Source organism: Trematomus bernacchii, unplaced genomic scaffold, assembly GCF_902827165.1.
Source record: "Trematomus bernacchii unplaced genomic scaffold, fTreBer1.1, whole genome shotgun sequence".
NCBI lineage: Eukaryota > Metazoa > Chordata > Actinopteri > Perciformes > Nototheniidae > Trematomus > Trematomus bernacchii.
The window spans coordinates 13,076,355-13,091,608 of record NW_022987564.1 but is presented as its reverse complement, the minus strand read 5'-3'; the positions used below and the strand labels follow the sequence as shown (position 1 = coordinate 13,091,608).

General features: G+C 44.1%; 2 protein-coding genes and 1 non-coding gene across 6 annotated transcripts; all 3 read left to right on the top strand.

Annotated features, from left to right (window-relative positions):
* Positions 1-571: 571 nt before the first annotated feature.
* LOC117477731 (26S proteasome non-ATPase regulatory subunit 4-like) lies at positions 572-4,690 on the top strand. The gene is made up of 10 exons (XM_034124468.1): positions 572-664; positions 1,264-1,404; positions 1,847-1,961; positions 2,113-2,199; positions 2,334-2,402; positions 2,546-2,761; positions 3,150-3,258; positions 3,366-3,497; positions 3,744-3,796; positions 4,070-4,690. The coding sequence occupies exons 1-10, from the start codon at positions 639-641 to the stop codon at positions 4,238-4,240; spliced, it is 1,119 nt and encodes a 372-aa protein (XP_033980359.1). The 5' UTR covers positions 572-638; the 3' UTR covers positions 4,241-4,690.
* A 236-nt stretch (positions 4,691-4,926) lies between these two features.
* znf687b (zinc finger protein 687b) lies at positions 4,927-15,194 on the top strand. 4 transcript variants are annotated; one of them, XM_034124838.1, is made up of 10 exons: positions 4,927-5,019; positions 5,754-8,084; positions 9,432-9,685; positions 9,770-9,954; positions 10,539-10,715; positions 10,826-10,988; positions 11,322-11,675; positions 12,567-12,667; positions 12,870-12,957; positions 13,378-15,194. In XM_034124838.1, exons 2-10 carry the CDS (start codon positions 5,768-5,770, stop codon positions 13,993-13,995), a joined length of 4,257 nt encoding a protein of 1,418 aa, XP_033980729.1. In that variant the 5' UTR covers positions 4,927-5,019; positions 5,754-5,767; the 3' UTR covers positions 13,996-15,194. The 4 variants fall into 4 exon arrangements, with proteins under 4 accessions (XP_033980729.1, XP_033980726.1, XP_033980727.1 ...); XM_034124835.1 differs by having other exon boundaries at positions 9,399-9,685; positions 13,378-13,995; XM_034124836.1 differs by lacking the exon at positions 4,927-5,019 and adding an exon at positions 5,063-5,414 and having other exon boundaries at positions 9,399-9,685; positions 13,378-13,995.
* LOC117478519 lies at positions 11,082-11,208 on the top strand. The gene has a single exon (XR_004555482.1). It is a non-coding gene; the product is annotated as a small nucleolar RNA SNORA13 (small nucleolar RNA).
* Positions 15,195-15,254: the final 60 nt, after the last annotated feature.

The following is a 15,254-nucleotide window of genomic DNA, read 5'->3' as shown; positions in this document are numbered from 1 at the left end:
TGCATTATACAGATCAACCTTAAGTCTCTTTTAGTGTTTTGCAGTATGCTATAAATACTGCAAGACAATATAAATGTTGAGGTAGCTTTCCATTTTATATTTGCAATTTAATAAACATAACTGGCTTGAAATGTAAAGAAAATAACCAATTTCAATATAATCTTAATATAAACATTGACTTACAAATTGTATTGACTATGGCCTTTTTATCCATGGCTACTCATCTAGTCTGTATTTATACAGAAAATTAAATTATAAATAAGAGGTCCTATTTGAAGCTATCTCCATGATGAGGTCAAAGCAATAACGTATGCTATCTTTCAACCACAAGGCACATCCAAGTCCCCAACACAACCTACAAATAGGAATTCATAAACAGATATTGAGTGAAATAGAATATATAACGTTGAATTAAAGTGAATATTGAATATGAGATGCACTTGAAAGCTCCAGAAAAGGCTAAAAAGCGGACTTTTAAGTTAAAGTTTAATATTATTCTACTTTCTTGTTCATCAACAAATTACTATGTGAAATACAGATCACAAAGCCCGGCCAATCAGATTCCGTTTTGTTCAGCGTTTGTCCAATAGCCTGTGAGCTTGTAAGGCTACGACAGAGAGCAACAAGAAGTTTCCAAAATGGGGCTGGAAAGTACTATGGTCTGGTAAGAACTCTACAAATACCATTTTTTGTGTGCATTTGTCGTCATGTTTACGGTTAATTCAGCCTTTATTAAATAATTACGCGACTTAGTCGTTTTTTGACCTGTTTTTGAGCAAATGTCCCGTTTAACTGAGCTGATTATCGACCGTTGACGTTTAGACGGGCTGAGTCATTGTAGCTCAAGTTAGCTGAGATATGCTTAGATTTAAAGTATTTGTTTAGCTGTAACTCATACAACCACATTGACGAATGTTATTCGTTACAATTGAGTGCTTTCTATCGAAACTGACATCTTCCGTTGATTTGATTGTTGCGACTTATGTGCTAAAACCAATTGCTATCGTTAGCCCACCATGCTAATGCTGGTTTTCTGACGACGCAATTTAACTACATAGTTACCTCCCGGTGAAGACGACGGAGATTTCCACACGGAGCTGACTGTGAAGCGTAATTGAGATGTTTTAACAATGTAAACTAGCCTCTAGGCCTCCCTAGGCTAACTAACCAGGTCACAGTAGATATGGGAATGACATGTCAGATGCTAGCTGGTGAGCTAAGTAATGCTATAAGAGCAACGTTAAACTGATATTTTCTCTGCAGTGTGGACAACAGTGAATACATGAGAAATGGAGACTTTCTACCAACGAGGCTACAGGCTCAACAGGATGCTGTCAACATTGTTTGCCACTCAAAAACAAGAAGCAATCCGGAAAACAATGTGGGCCTCATCACAATGGCAAAGTAAGTAGTTCTCTCAAAATGGTCAAAGTTTGGATGATCATCGAAACGTTATTTTACAGCACAGTTGGTGTACGTTTTTGAGCAGAATTACAAAGTAAAAAAAATAAATATATATAATAAATATATAAAAGAGAGGATGAAAACCCACAGGGCTTACATATATAATGGTCAAAGTTTACAATATTACACACATACAAATTATATGACTACATTATAGTAATGGCAAAATATCTGAAAAAAATAAATATATATATATATATATAACAATACCAGTACAAAAAGCAAATGTGATTGTCTGATTTATATGGGTTTGTGTGTCAGGGCTTGTGTTTTGTAGGCGAGATTTGTGTTACACCAGCCAAAGTAGAGTTCTGCTGGTTTAATTGCACACGGCCGATGATTATTATAACTAACCATAGATGTTTGTCATGTTTCCATACAGTAACGCGGAGGTCCTGACAACACTGACTCCAGATTCTGGCCGCATCTTGTCCAAACTCCACGCTATCCAGCCCAAAGGAAACATCTGCTTCTGCGTGGGCATCAGAGTGGCTCATGTGTGTAACTTGAATATGTGTGTCAAACTGAGTAGAAGGAGCTCTATTTATTGCTAACTAAATTGGTGGACAAAAAACAAGAAAAGGGGTTTTGGTTTCTGCTGCATCAGTTTTTGAGTACCTGTATTTTTGATATGTTTTTCCTGCACAGTTGGCCCTGAAACACAGACAAGGAAAAAACCACAAGATGAGGATCATTGCCTTTGTTGGGAGTCCTGTGGAGGATAATGAAAAAGAAGTGAGTTGGAAGTCTTGTATCACATTTTGTGCCAATCCCACACACACAAATTCCTACCCATTATACATCATACGTTTAACTCTTTTCACACTGTCAATATCACTTCAAATGTTTTTCCTCATCTCACTCTGCAGCTTGTCAAGTTGGCAAAGCGCTTGAAAAAAGAGAAAGTGAATGTGGATATTATCAACTTTGGAGAGGAGGTAGGAGTTCTGAATTTATCTTCTATTGACAAAGGATAATAACCCACAATATAGTATTTTCTTGATTTCCATTACTGAAATGTCTTCCCCTTTTTTCTAAATTAAGTTTCAACTGACCACCTGTCTCCTTCTGTTATTTTCAGGAGCTGAACACAGAGAAGCTGACTGCTTTCATCAACACTCTGAATGGGAAGGAGGGGACCGGCTCCCACCTGGTCACCGTCCCTCCGGGGCCCAGCCTGGCTGATGCGCTGCTCTCTTCTCCCATCCTGGCCGGGGAAGGAGGCTCCATGATGGGTCTTGGTGCCAGTGACTTTGAGTTTGGTGTGGATCCCAGTGCTGATCCAGAACTCGCCCTGGTAAGCAACGTTTGGATGCATTTCAACTGCCAGTAAACATTGTACACTACTTATCAGGAAAAATATTTGTAAGGAGTAATTGATGATTTATAGTTGTGCAAATAGTGGGGAAATCTATTAGGTACTTGATAAAAGACTAAGCTAACACTAATGTGTGAGATGCTTATTACATATGAAAACATGTGTATCAGCACCTTAGAACCAGTACGAGGTTAGAAACTAAACCACACATAAATAGCCAATGTGGTGTTGCATTATAAGAAATGGCAACATAAAGTGTGACTTTTCACAATAGACGATGATATGCCCTTGGGTATCTTTGAAATAAGCAAAGAAACATAAAAAAACAGTTGTGGTTTTTCCTAATTCTCACTGTGATTTATTTTAGGCACTGCGTGTGTCAATGGAGGAGCAGCGCCAGAGGCAGGAGGAGGAGGCCCGCAGAGTTGCTGCTGCTTCTGCCACTGAGGCAGGCGTGCCCACACCCAGCGCAGATGGTGAGTGGAGGACTACAAGTTTGCTTTAACTACACGACCTGGCTGTTAATGTTAATTGTTAGGATTAGACAATGACACTTATTTATTTTTGATTAAATATCCCACAGAATCAGAGGAGGCTTTATTGAAGATGTCAGTGTCTCAGCCTGAGAGCGGTGTAGCCGTGCTTCCTGACTTCAGCAGCATGACAGAGGAGGAGCAGATAGCCTACGCCATGCAGATGTCTCTTGCTGGAGGAGGTGAGTTCCATTTTGATTTTCTAATTTCTCTTGCTATCACTTATGACCACTCTTAGGGGGGCGGCTGTGGCTAAGTGGATAGAGTGCTGGACTTCGAATCAGGGGTCAAATTGCTCCTGTGGGGATTGTCCACAGTATTGAATGTATGTAAGTCGCTTTGGATAAAAGCGTCTAACAAATGACATGTATTGTAATGTCTTATAGTTGCTGGGTTATCTGTTAATTACTTGTTTTTTCTGTGAACAGAGTATGGAGAAATGGACACAGGGGCCCCAATGGACACTGCAGAATCAGCCAAGGTGAGTCATCATATGATGTTTCAAATAAACAATTGTGACATGTTTGAAATGCAAAAAATTAAATCAAAATCCATTTAACTGTAAGATGAAATGCATAGTAGAAACCCATAAATTGCAGAATCAATATTGGACAGTAGGATATTATTCATTACAAAAGAAGACATTATGGTCACTTTTTAAATACAATGTAAGCAGGCCTTGTTTAGGGATTTTAACTTGTATGAATACATAATCCATCAAAATTGATTGTGTCCTTTTATTGTTACAAAATAGGAGGAAGACGACTATGATGTGATGCAAGACCCGGAGTTCCTTCAGAGCGTCCTGGAGAACCTGCCTGGTGTTGACCCCAACAACGAGGCCATCCGCAACGCTATGGGCTCTCTGGCTTCCCAGACTGGAAACAAGCCAGAAGGCAAAAAGGATGAAGAGAAAAAGAAGTGAGGAACAAAAGAGATGGACACAGTCTTCAGACAGCAACTACAAAAATAAAATAAACGGACAATTGCTGACTCATGCAGGATTACTTTACTATACTGAAATATTGCTGATGCATCGTCGGACTGACAGCCCAGCATGAGACCACACTCTGACTTTTATTATTCTAATTTTTTTTGTCAGACACTCAAAAGCACCAATATTTACAGAAATGACGAAAAACCTACAGTACTGAAAGACTTTAGTGTAAAATCTGACTGCCCTATAACATAAATTGATCCTGAAAATGCTATATGGGCCAACTCTCAAATTGCCTTGTATCTACATGATATTATTACTGATCATTTACCTATCGGAAGAGAACATAATTTGGGATGACAGGCTCCTCAATTTAACAGTTAGCCACACTCCTGTCATGTTTCTGTGTGTTTTTGCAATAAAAGCTATATGTAAACATGTTGTGTTTTGGTGTTTTTTGCTGCCCTCAGAACCTGATTTTGATGACAGCTCTGTGAGCAGATTGGGGAGACAATACATTTGTTTTCCTCAAGACCACTGTCCCGAGTTCAAGTGTCTTCTCAAGATGTTAAAAATAGTCTGTTGAGAACATTTAATAAATGTTTAATGTCATTCACGTTAGAATCAGATATACGTGTCGTCTGCAGCATCCTCCGTGTATTTTCCCAGCGCTATCTCAGCCCGATAGGATGGCTCGGGTCATGTGACGGGAAGCACTGCATTTTCAGCTGAAAACGAGCTAGGATAGTCGGGATTCGCATATCCAGGTAAACAATCAAAATACATAAAATATGAAACAAAAATCCCCATCCCAATCATCCTCTTTTGTGGCATCGTCGACCCTACCATCACCGGGTTGTTATCGCTGTCTCACCATGCCTCAGCAGACCGCTCCAGTGTGTTTTTAATGGCGAGCGCTAGCTAGCTAAATGACCCCTCTCCCTCTCTGTCTGTCTTGGCTGGAGCTCAGCGGCCAGCTAGCAAGCCTCCGCCGGGAAGGACCATCGTTGATCAAAATATCCGATGTTTCTGCTACCAAACGCTATCCTGGTTGAACTGTTTATCAACTGCTCACTACTGCAAAGCCAAGCATGCACTGAAAGCATTTTTAAAGCAGTGTTTCCCATTCATAGCAAATGAGTGCTGAACCTGTTATCAAGAGGTGGGTTTGGCTGCAGAGACGCAGCCGCTAGCAGCGGGCTAGCTGGCTAACACAAATGCTAGTGCAGGATCTTGATAGCTAGGCTAGCTTTGCTGAACACAAGCTAACCTGCTATAGCTTGTTAGTTTGTGTATAACGAAAGGTACATGCAATAAATATAATGCCTTGAATTAATCTCGAAAACGTTCACATATTAAGACTATTAACTGTTTTACCATATTGCATGTAGCAGGTATTGTGCTAGCAAGGCAGAGCAGAGATTGATGGACAACAACACAGGCTGATTCATGCTATTGTGGTGCCTGCTGCTACTATGTTTATACATTTGTGTTTCTACAGGAGGTAATCCCGGTATGGGGGACATGAAGACCCCAGATTTTGATGACCTGTTGGCAGCATTTGACATTCCTGACATAGATGCCAAAGAGGCCATCCAGTCTGCCCCAGATGAGGCAGAGGGACCTCATGGAGCTGCAGGTGCACCTCTGGGAAAGTCAGATAGCGGGGTGGGCGTTGGGTCATCCTTGAGACCGCCGAGCCCTGCAGACCCCCAGACGGACACCCCAATTGTTAGTGTTATTGTGAAAAATAAAGTACGCCTTGAGAACGCAGATGGAGGAGAGGGAGACACAGACCAGGACCCTATTGATGTGATCGCAGGGGTGGATGCGGGTCCCAGTGCGTGTACCCCTGGGTTGGCTGAATCTGAGGCCCTCAACCACAACGGTTTTGGGACGTCTGGTGTTTCCACGCCCCTTCCCCTCAGCCAAACCCAGTCTAACGGAGCGCCCTGGTCCATTAACACCCCTAAAGTGTCTTCAGAAGCAGCAGGCGCTGGTGCAGGCAAGTCACACAAGCAGGGCGGTAACATTTTCAACAGACTTAAACCGCTTGTGGCACAGGGGTCTGGAGATCCAGTTGGCCGGGCTCGTAAGATGCAGCTCCTCCAGCAGCAACACCAGCAGCAGCAGGATACAGGCCAAGAGAGGGCAGATGGTGTCAAAGCATCATTACCTTCATCCTCCTCTCTGTCAGCAGGATCGTCTCCTCTGGCTGCAGGGGGGGCCGTCGGACTATCCTCGCCTTTCTTTCCCCTCTCCAAGCCCCTGCTTCCCACTCCACCCTCTGCCCTATCATCACACCCTTTGCACTCATCTCAGCCTTTTAACGGAGCACCCAAAGTGGGCCCTGCTGGATTTCTGCACCAGCAGATGGAGGAGGATGATTCTGACCCTGATCTGGGGAGTCCACTGGTGATCCAAGAGAGCCCCGACTCCCCGACTTGCACTCAGCTGAGCCGGCGCTACAAGTCTGACTCTGTCTCAACACAGCCCACATCCTCTGCTGCATCTCAGCCTAAACCTGGAGACACTCCTTCAGGGGCGTCTCTGACATCAACACCCCAGTCTGGCTCCACAGAGAGTCCTCAGCTGGAGGACAGGCATCCCGAACACGTAATAGAAGAGAGAGACTCGCCAGAGAGTCCTGAACCGGAGATGCCAAAATCTACTGCTCAAGCGGCAAACAAAAGGTGCTCCAGCCCTGCGGTGGCCTCCACTCCGCCTCCTCCTGAACTCCGGGAGCCCAAAGAGGAGGAGGAAGAGATGGAAGTGGGGAATAAAATAGAGAAGGCTGCTGATGGCAAAGGGGACAAGGGAGAAAATGGAAGAACAAGTGAGGAGAAGATGGATGTAGATGATGGCAAGCCTAAACCTCTGTCCACTGATGGAGGAAAGGCAGCTGCTGCACCTGCTGCTGGAGCTCCAGCCCGACCCCTTAAAGTCAGAATAAAAACAATTAAGACTTCCACAGGTGGAATCACCCGAACTGTCACAAGAGTAGCAGCTAAAGGTGGCGCTGCGGGAAAAGGTCTGGACCCAAAAACTGGGGAACGTAAGGTGGTAGGAAACAAGGCGCAAAAACTTGACTCCCCGGGTCACATGACAACTAATTCCCAGAAAGTAACTGCTCTCAATGCTCTACCTGTGTCTACACTCGCAGCCAGCAGCGTCATGCTAGCTGCTGCCACCAAGGTCCAAAACAAAATGGCTGCATCTGACAAGGCCAAGGTTTCTGCCACCGCTGTGAGCATCACTAAATCTGCTGCCCTGCCTGCGACCCCAGCTGTGGCCTCCTCTCCAAAGTTCTCAGTGGCTGCAGGTGGGATCAGTGTACGTACATCCACTAATAAGACGGCTAACGGAGGCAGTGGCACTATCATTGGTGGCACCCTCCAGCCAAACAAACCAGCCTCCATTGTCAACAGCACAGGAGCCGTCATCTCCCGCAGTCAGTCGAGCCTGGTGGAGGCTTTCAACAAAATCCTGAACAGTAAGAACCTTTTGCCGAGCTACAAGCCGGACCTCTCAGCCCCTCCACCACCTGAGTGGGGTCTCCCACTCCCAGCCACAGGGTACCGCTGCCTGGAGTGTGGAGACGCTTTCGCCCTGGAGCGCAGCCTGGCTCGGCACTATGACAGGAGATCTCTCCGCATCGAGGTGACCTGCAACCATTGTGCGAAGAGGCTGGCCTTCTTCAACAAGTGCAGCCTGCTGCTGCATGCCAGGGAGCACAAGGAGCGTGGGCTGGTCATGCAGTGCTCACACCTGGTGATGAGGCCGGTCACTGTCGAGCAGATGATTGGACAGCAGGACATAACACCCATCGGTGGTGAGTATGGATGCGACGATCAATAATCTTTACTGTTTGTTAATTTGTTACAATTTCATTCATTTTCGGGCAATACTATGTCAGAAAACAGCAAATCCATTCTTAGGGTGCTGAGATGAATTTTATCGGCCAACACCGATTGTTGTTTGCAGATATTTGTTCTAAATAGTTTTGTAGTGATCTCTTTAAAGACCAATCAGATGAAACTTAACACGTGAGCTAAACTTGTCTGTTGTCTCTGTCTCTTGTAACTACAATGTGTCGCTTGTCAGTTTTAAAGTCACTATTCTTCCAGATCTCCTAAAAATAATACTTATCTTGATATAAACTGCTGTTTAAACATAGCTAATGATAAAAAATCAATGTACTATTAAATAAGACCATAAAGAAGCAGGCAAACATTAAAAAATTAGGAACCTGAAGAGCTGTAATCTGATTTTGGTTATTAATCAACAGATTCATTTTGTTTTGAATCGTTTTAGCTCTACATTTATATTTCAACTAGTGTAGAGAGTAGGGCTGCTCGATTATGGCAAAAATCATAATCACGATTATTTTGGTCAATATTGATATCACGATTATTAAATACGATTATTCAGTGACTTTGCAAACATCCATATATTGAACTTTAAACAAAAAACAAATGGAACAGTATGTTTTTAACAGTTGATTACCCTGACCTTTAAGTATAATTCAACTGAAAAAACAAAAAATTCAATAAAAAATTGAATTATACATTTATATCTTCATTTAAATAAATATTATAAAAATAATAAATACCAATAAAGAAGATCAACAAATATTTTGGAGCACACTTCCACAACCTACTAAACATATAAATATGATAACTAATCTTACTCAAAACCTGTAATGTTTAATTATATTGTACTCAAACAGGAAACAGGAAGTAGCTAAAAGGCTCCAGCTTGACGAGGTTAGTAAAAGATGACTGTACGCTAGAGACCGGAGAATAAACACACACGCTTCCCTTGTAACGTGTCTATATGGATTTATTAAACAGACTGCAAGTCGCAACACAACCTGGCCGAGAGGGCTTTCAGGGAGGGGGCGTTATACATCACACATGTATAACGCAAGACAAATTGAGAGCATCAATGCGAAAGGGAAAGCAGCAAAATAATCGTTTTCGAGATTAAAATACGATGAATTGCACAGCCCTAGTGTAGAGTATTGTGAAGAACCATAAAAAGTAGGTGTTCTGATAATAATGAAAAAGCTCATCACTCATTTGTGTTTCATCTCCATTGACCACGTCCCACCTGTCTCTCCTGACCTCCACCTTTGGTTGACCAGGCCTGCTCTCCTCTTCGTCCTCCTCTCCTCCAGTCTCCTCTTCTTCTGCCACCCCCGCCGCCTCTGCCAACTCCAGCCCCCTGAAGGACGCTTCCTCTCCGGCAGCAGCTCAGCCTCGAACGGTCCGCCGCGCACCTCAAGGCCCCCAGGCCCTGATGCCCCTGCCCTGCAAGAAGGCCGAGGGGCTGCAGTATAACAGCTTCAAATGTCCAGAGTGCCAAACACAGTTCTCTGGCAAGGCGGAGCTGGTCACTCACTTCCAGCAGATCAGAGCTGCTCCCAACTCAGTGAGTCTTTGTCTCTATGACGCTGGTACCTGATGTTAAGAAACACTGGTGATCACCGTTTGATTTGCTTATCTTCTGTTTCAGACGTGTACGCTGTGCTCGCCCCCCATGATGCTGCCTAACTCGTGTGCAGTGTCGGCCCACCAGAGGATCCATAAACACCGAGCGCCTCATGTCTGTCCAGAGTGTGGGGGGACCGCCCGGCAGGCCAGCTTCCAGACTCATCTGGAGGAGGCCTGCCTGCACTTCGCCAGGCGCATCGGATACAGGTGGGGAAACACTTCCAGAAAACATCAAGACCTTAAATACTTCTCTGAATGATCTTGTAATATAGCTTCAAATCGTGTCTATGCAGAGTAAATCACTGACTATTTATTTCACATCGGCTATTCTTTTTTATAGATGACCCAGAGCACCAAAGGGACACTTGATGCTTAATACTTGAGTGCATTAAAAACTGAATTTGTTCTTTGATTATCTTCACCAACAGTTGTTTTTAAGCAGAGTATTATTATTTGTTATTATTTAAGAAAGTAGAAAATCATATATCTTCACTTTCCAGAACTGTTCTTGTAGATCTGCCAAAAATGTTCAGTAACCAGCCAAAGTTCAACATGTTTATTGAGTGATTCAAAGTTGAAATACAAATGGCTTGTGTTTAAGGAGTCACATTTGCATCTGCATTTTGTCAATGCATTGGCCATTTTCCTAATTAGATGCAAATAGACACAAAAAGTAATGTCTACTGATTTGAAATGTTTATAGTGGACATCTAGGAATATACACATCAAAGACATCCTTTAAAATATCTTGTACCCTAACACATCATTCTCTGTGTCATAATCTTCTCCAGGTGCTCGAGCTGCCAGGTTGTGTTCGGAGGGTTGAATTCCATCAAGTCCCACATCCAGACCGCTCACTGCGAGGTCTTTCACAAGTGCCCCAGCTGCCCCATGGCCTTCAAGTCTGCACCCAGCGCCCAGAGCCACATCAGCACCCAGCACCCAACGCTCACTGGGGGACAGGCCAAGTGCGTGTAGACCCTCTACCAAAACAACACGTGATCATCTTCAACCCATGTGTAGGAAATACCTTGGTTGCCACACATTTTGAAGTTTTCTTTTCATTCTTCTTTTGCAGAATGATCTACAAGTGTGTGATGTGTGATACGGTTTTTACCCAGAAACCCCTGCTGTACATGCACTTTGACACTCACTTAGCCAAGCAAAAAGTGCATGTGTTCAAGTGCCCTGACTGCACCAAGCTCTACGCCCAGAAAGGATCCATGATGGAGCATATTAAGGTGTGTTTCTTATTGAGGAAACAATCCACAGATCATAGATGTTAGTTCATTAGATCCTGCCCAATATCACTGGAATTCATGTATTAGCCTTTTGCCCTTATGTGTTGCCCATTCGTTGCTTTCTACAGTGAATGTGGTGTCAAATAAGGCATTCAGCAATTTCTTGTATCGGCCTTAGCAAGGTTCCTCCCCAGTGGCCTTGTCTTAACCAAGAACAGTTATAGTACCAGAAATAAGTTTGTGATTTTTTTGTGCCAGTTGGAGTACGTTTGTTTCTTTTTGTATACTCTGTACGCTCTGTGTTTTCTCACACTCCCCTGTGTCCCCCCTCAGACGGCTCACAGAGGCCCATCAGCCAAACAGACGGAGTCTCAGTCCGACGCCTCGGCCCCCCCCGCGGCCCCCGCCAACACGTCCGCCTCCTCCGGCCTCAAATCCAAATCGTCTGGAAAACCGGACAACTCAGACGGAGAGGACTGGGGTCGGGACCAGGAGGAGGAAGAGGAGGAGGAAGATGATGAAGATGACGATGCTGACGATGACTTCGAGGCTCCAGGCGGTAACTCGACCGCCCCGGGGGGCAGCAGTCAGCCCCCCGCCCCAACTGAGTGGACCTGCCCTCAGTGTCAGACCACCTTCACTGACAACGACGACTATCTGAGTCACGTGAAGACGGAGCATGGCAAGGTACAGCAAGTTCCCATTATTTTCTATTTTAATCGGATTAATATCTGTGGTTAATCCAAGATTAAGAGATTTTCTTGTTTTATTCTACGACATTAAATACGCCAAATACCCCAGTGGTAAATGGCAGAAGCTTCTTTGTTTCCTAAAATTGGTGGTTGATAAAGCATTACGCCAAACATCTGCTTCCTTTGGCTTAGCGGTGATTGACCCCGAGCCATCCATCCGTTATGTAGTTTGTTTATAGCCAAACGATCATTTTGTACTCCTGTCAATTGCATTTACACTTTAAAAAAGCATAAAAGTGGTGTTAATATGCACATATTATCCTACTGAACAAAATGTGTGTGCATCAAAAATTTGTGTTTGCCATGGTCCTATATTCCAAGGTCCAATTGCTTTTTTTTGTAGAGGAACCCCATGGAATTCTTATTTTCAGGGTTGGCTTTTCATAAACACATTACATTTCATTTAGCTGACGCTTTATCCAAAGCGACTTGGAGTAACTAAGGACTAAGTGCCTTACTCAAGGGCACACTAGTGGTGGTGTTCCTGGCGGGATTTGAACTCACAACCTTCCGATCTTCAGCCCACCTCACTATCCCTCAGACCACCACTATCCCTCTCATACATTCATACATACACACATACACACATACACACCATCTCTGCACCACTGTATTGAATCCAATGATTAATGCACCAACAGTTTAACTAGCTAATTGTACTCTGTGAAAGGAGGAATGACCCTGATCATGGAGGGTAAAGCAGAAAAAGAAGCACCGGTACTTGAAGGCTTGAGGCTGTTAATCTGCACTGCAGTATCTTTGACTGAGACTCAATTTGTTTTTATCTTACCTCTATCTGCCTTTGTGTGTGCCGCCAACTCCAAAGTTCCCTTGTCGTATTTGTGGGGGCACGTTCAGCACGTCTTCCAGCCTGAGACGTCACGAGCGAGTCATTCATGAGGGCAACAAGAGGGTCTTCCATTGCCAGTGAGTGGCCTCAGCTTTTATTAAATACATGTTTTATCATTTCAATGTTTCACCAAAAGAAAACCACTGACTGATCTACTGTTTATGCATCTGAACTACTGCTATATTGTAATCAGAATTTAAAAAAATCCCAAATGTCAGTCATTTTATAGTCCAAAATGTTTTTATATGCTTTTTTTAACACTTCATAATAATTTGTCAGATATTGCACAGAAGGGAAACGCACCTTTGGTAGTCGGTTCCTACTGGACAAGCATATCCGGCTCCATCACAGAGCCACAGACGGACAGGTGAGTTTAGACGGTTTCTGGACACTACACCATGCATATTGCATCATTTCCTGCTATAACAAAACAGTATCATCTTTATTATTATAACTGCAAATAGTATCTTTTAATATGTTTATACAGTAGCACAGTATACAATGTGAATGTAGCGTGGATATAACGAAAAGGTTCTAGTTTGTAGTTTAGTATGTTTTTTCTCTTAAATGATGGCAAGCACTTTGAATTGCCTTGTGTTGAAAGGTGCTATATAAATAAACTTGCCTTGCCTTAAATAGTTAATAATAATTTAATTGTGTGTTAGGTGTCTGTTGTATAAATTGTCTTTATTAATTATGTACTGTGGAATTTGGAGACAGCAATGGTGTTCATCAAAAAATAAATTCAGAGCAATGTTTAGTCTCTCTTCCTTTTTGTGTCCCTCAGGAAAGACCCATGACCAGGAAGCGAGCAGCGACAGGGGGGGAGGGGCCCGGCAGCTCCTCGGAGCAGGACGGGGAGGGGGGGCCACCTGGAGCCCGGGGGGGAGACGAGGAAGAGAACACAGAGGAGGGTGAGGAGGCTCCTTCAGGTCCCCCAGCTCCTGCCAAGAGGACCCGGCAGTCCGCTGCATCGACATCGCTGGCCCCCAACGAGCTGGAGGAGGAAGACAACGTTTTCCGCTGCGTCCCCTGTGGCTTCTCCAGCGAGGACGGGCCGGAGTTCCAGCGCCACATCCCCCAGCACCGCGCCGACACCGCCTCCTTCCAGTGCCTGCAGTGCGGCGTCTGCTTCGCCTCGGCGGGCTCCCTCAGCAGGCACCGCTTCATCGCTCACCGCGTGCGGGACAACCAGGGCGACGCAGACCGCGGCCCCCCCCGCGCTCACGGCTCCCCCGACGGCTCGCCCGACGGCTCCCCTCAGGCGCAGGGCGAGGACGGAGACGGAAACATGAGCTGCAAGGTGTGCGGCCGGCGGTTCGACAAGGCCTCGGACCTCAACACCCACTTCAGGACCCATGGCATGGCCTTCCTCACCGCACACAAGACAGACAAGCCCCAGTAGAGGACGGGGGGACGGGGGGGGGGCTCTGAGATCATCTACGAGGAGTCGACAGGATGTAGAATATGAATGTTAATCCTGAGAAGAAACAGCTGCTTCCTGTGCAGTTTCTTTTTACCCACATGAACAGTTTTACTCTAATCTACGGCGCCTCTTCTGTGCGATTGTAACTGCATGTTTGATCACGTGACTGAACACACACCAGTGATAGACTCCTTAGTGGAAAGGCTCTCAAACGGCCCCGAGGAAAGCATTTATATATCAGCCATACTGTGTTCAATACGTTGTGTCCTTCCATTTCACTCTGCACTGACTGTAGCCACTTGCCTGTTTTTCCATGTAACACTAATATACATACGCCCCCCCCACCCCACTAAATCCTGACAGCTGTAGTGCCGATATTTTTGTACCTGACATTGTTTGTGTTTTTATACGTTTGTCCATGTTCATTATTTCCAGCATGGGATCATTTTTATTGTTTAAAACTGATCTCGAGACGCATGAAAAGGGGGGTGTTTGAAGAATTTAACACAGATTTTTATGTTGCTATATTTATTTATACGAAACACATTACTGCTATTGGTATTTGTGTGAGTCGGACATGTTGAGATTTACGAAGGAAGTCATTAGAGATGGGGTTACTGGAGGTCTGTGAGCTGTGTAGTGTGAATAATGTGCGTTAATCGTTAAGCTAGAAGAAGAGCGGTCAGGCGTCCTGCCAGTAGAATATGTGTACGTTTATCCCTGTAAATACATATTACACTAAAAGAAAGCATTCTGGTTTTAGTAACTTGCTATGATAATGTGAATACGTATAGTATTTGTACTGTTCCCTTTCTTCAAAAAAAAGTTTAAAATAATTCCCCCCCAGAGGTAGCTATACATTGTAATTACAAAGCGGAGGGAGAGCGCGGGGGTTGTGTTGTCTTAATGTGTATGAATACAAACGTTTATCTCTTGGGACAGTTCTTTTTTATCGACAGAATCAGTGCTTGCTGTACTCACTATTTATTTTATATGTTTTTAAAAGCAGCCTTCATGGTCATGTGACGGAGGCCTTCTTTTGTTTGTATCTTTTATATGTCATGATATCATATTTATATAGCTCAATAGTGGAACATCTTATGTATTTTTCTTTTCCATGGTTGTGGTCTGCTTGCCATACACTTTGTGCTGTTTCGAAAATAAATGTGTAAAAGAGACGATTGACTTCATCTGCAGAGTCACACACAGTGTTTACAGCTTCTTTCTGTTTACAAATG